The sequence below is a fragment of the Populus trichocarpa genome, chromosome 13, assembly GCF_000002775.5.
Source record: "Populus trichocarpa isolate Nisqually-1 chromosome 13, P.trichocarpa_v4.1, whole genome shotgun sequence".
Lineage (NCBI taxonomy): Eukaryota > Viridiplantae > Streptophyta > Magnoliopsida > Malpighiales > Salicaceae > Populus > Populus trichocarpa.
Window position 1 is genome coordinate 8,984,194 of NC_037297.2, and position 1,711 is coordinate 8,985,904.

At 38.2% G+C, this 1,711-nt stretch overlaps 1 protein-coding gene across 1 annotated transcript; it reads left to right on the forward strand.

Annotated features, from left to right (window-relative positions):
* On the forward strand, window positions 1-875 carry LOC7494393 (22.0 kDa class IV heat shock protein). The gene has a single exon (XM_002319848.4). It carries the CDS (start codon window positions 100-102, stop codon window positions 676-678), a length of 579 nt encoding a protein of 192 aa, XP_002319884.3. The 5' UTR covers window positions 1-99; the 3' UTR covers window positions 679-875.
* Window positions 876-1,711: the final 836 nt, after the last annotated feature.

A 1,711-nucleotide genomic window follows, 5' to 3' on the forward strand; every position in this document is an offset into this window, starting at 1 on the left:
TTCCATTTCAGACAGGAACAAAAACACATTCTTGCAAGTTGTATCAGTCCCTTAAACCCTCTGAAAAAAAAACCAAACAAAAATACAAGTTACAGAAAAATGAGGCAGCACTCACTTGCCTTCTCAGTCCTGCTCGTTCTCTGCCTTGTTGGGTTCTCTAATGCATCTCTCCTGCCATTTTCAGACCGTCCCGGGAGTCTCCTGACTGATTTCTGGCTTGACCGTTTACCGGACCCCTTCAGGGTCTTGGAACATATCCCACTTGGGTTCGACAAGGACGATCATGTGGCACTCTCTCCAGCCCGAGTAGACTGGAAAGAAACACCTGAGGGTCATGTTATCATGCTAGATGTACCAGGAATGAAGAAAGAGGAGGTGAAGATTGAAATTGACCAGAATAGGGTGTTGAGAGTGAGTGGAGAGAGGAAGAGAGAAGAAGAGAAAAAAGGGGATCACTGGCACAGAGTAGAGAGATCGTATGGCAAGTTCATCAGGCAGTTTAAGCTGCCAGAGAATGTGGACTTGGATTCTGTGAAGGCTAAGCTTGAGAATGGGGTTCTCATTTTGTCACTTTCCAATTTGTCCCTTGACAAAATCAAGGGTCCTACGGTGGTTAGCATTGAGGGGGGAGAAGAACCAGCCAAGCTCAAGAGTGATGAAGCAAAGCAAGAGCTCTAGATGTTTTCATGTATTGAGGCCTGAGATCGGCAACGCTTGTTTGTGAGAAAATAAGGGATGTTTTTCATTTCGATCGTGTGATTTTGTTTTGTATGTTCCAACTTGATGCACTAATGTAATACGTACGTATGCCATCTATGGTACTCATAATCTATATATATATATATAATATAATATATGGCTTCTCTTTATCACCATTTGTTGGCAAACTATCTACTGCATCAGAAATTCGTATACTTCCTAACTCCGTTTCTTTTTTCTTTTTATAATCCTTGCGGAGTTCTCAATCTATTTATATCCCTATTTTTCAATGTATTTTTATTCTTTTTTAAAAGTCGTTTTTGATGCTATTTATTTAATTTAATAAAGGCTTGAAATGATGAATAAATGAGAAAAATAAATAAAAAATCAAACAGAACCGAAAAATTGTAGGAAGATTTTACAAGTCAAGGAAAATTTTAATTTACCACTAATCACAAGAAATAATATAAAAAAATTTAATATTATTTTTCAAATTTCATTTATTTTATTTTAACGAGGATCTCAACAATAATAGGGATTAGGATTATCTAATCCTATACAAGTCACTTTAAAAAGAAGAAGCAGGAAAATAGCATTCTCGCTCAAAAAAAAAAAAACAAAAAAAAAAAACCAATGCAGCCATTGTTTCCTCTGCAGTCGACAAATCACCTCCGAAAACTCCTCGTCGATAGAAACACCATTCTCTCAAACACATCATGTTCCAACCCTTCTCACTGCCACCTTAAACACCTTGTCTTAACCGAAAATCTACTCATTGTCGCTCACAACTTCCATTACATAACACATAAACCAAACTCATAAAACCTTTAACCAACAGCCACAATCTCCACCGCATTCACAGACCACGCTAGCCATCCGGCAACAACTGCCCACTGTAACAACAATCTCCTCCTCCCTCACCAACCACCAAATCAACTGTCTCAATCTACCAATCACAATCTCCACCGCATTCACAGACCATTTATTTAAGAAGCAATTAGTGAATTGACGT

Coding starts and splice junctions, on each gene's coding strand:
- LOC7494393 (XM_002319848.4), top strand. CDS start 100: ATGAGGCAGCACTCACTTGCCTTCTCAGTCCTGCTCGTTCTCTGCCTT.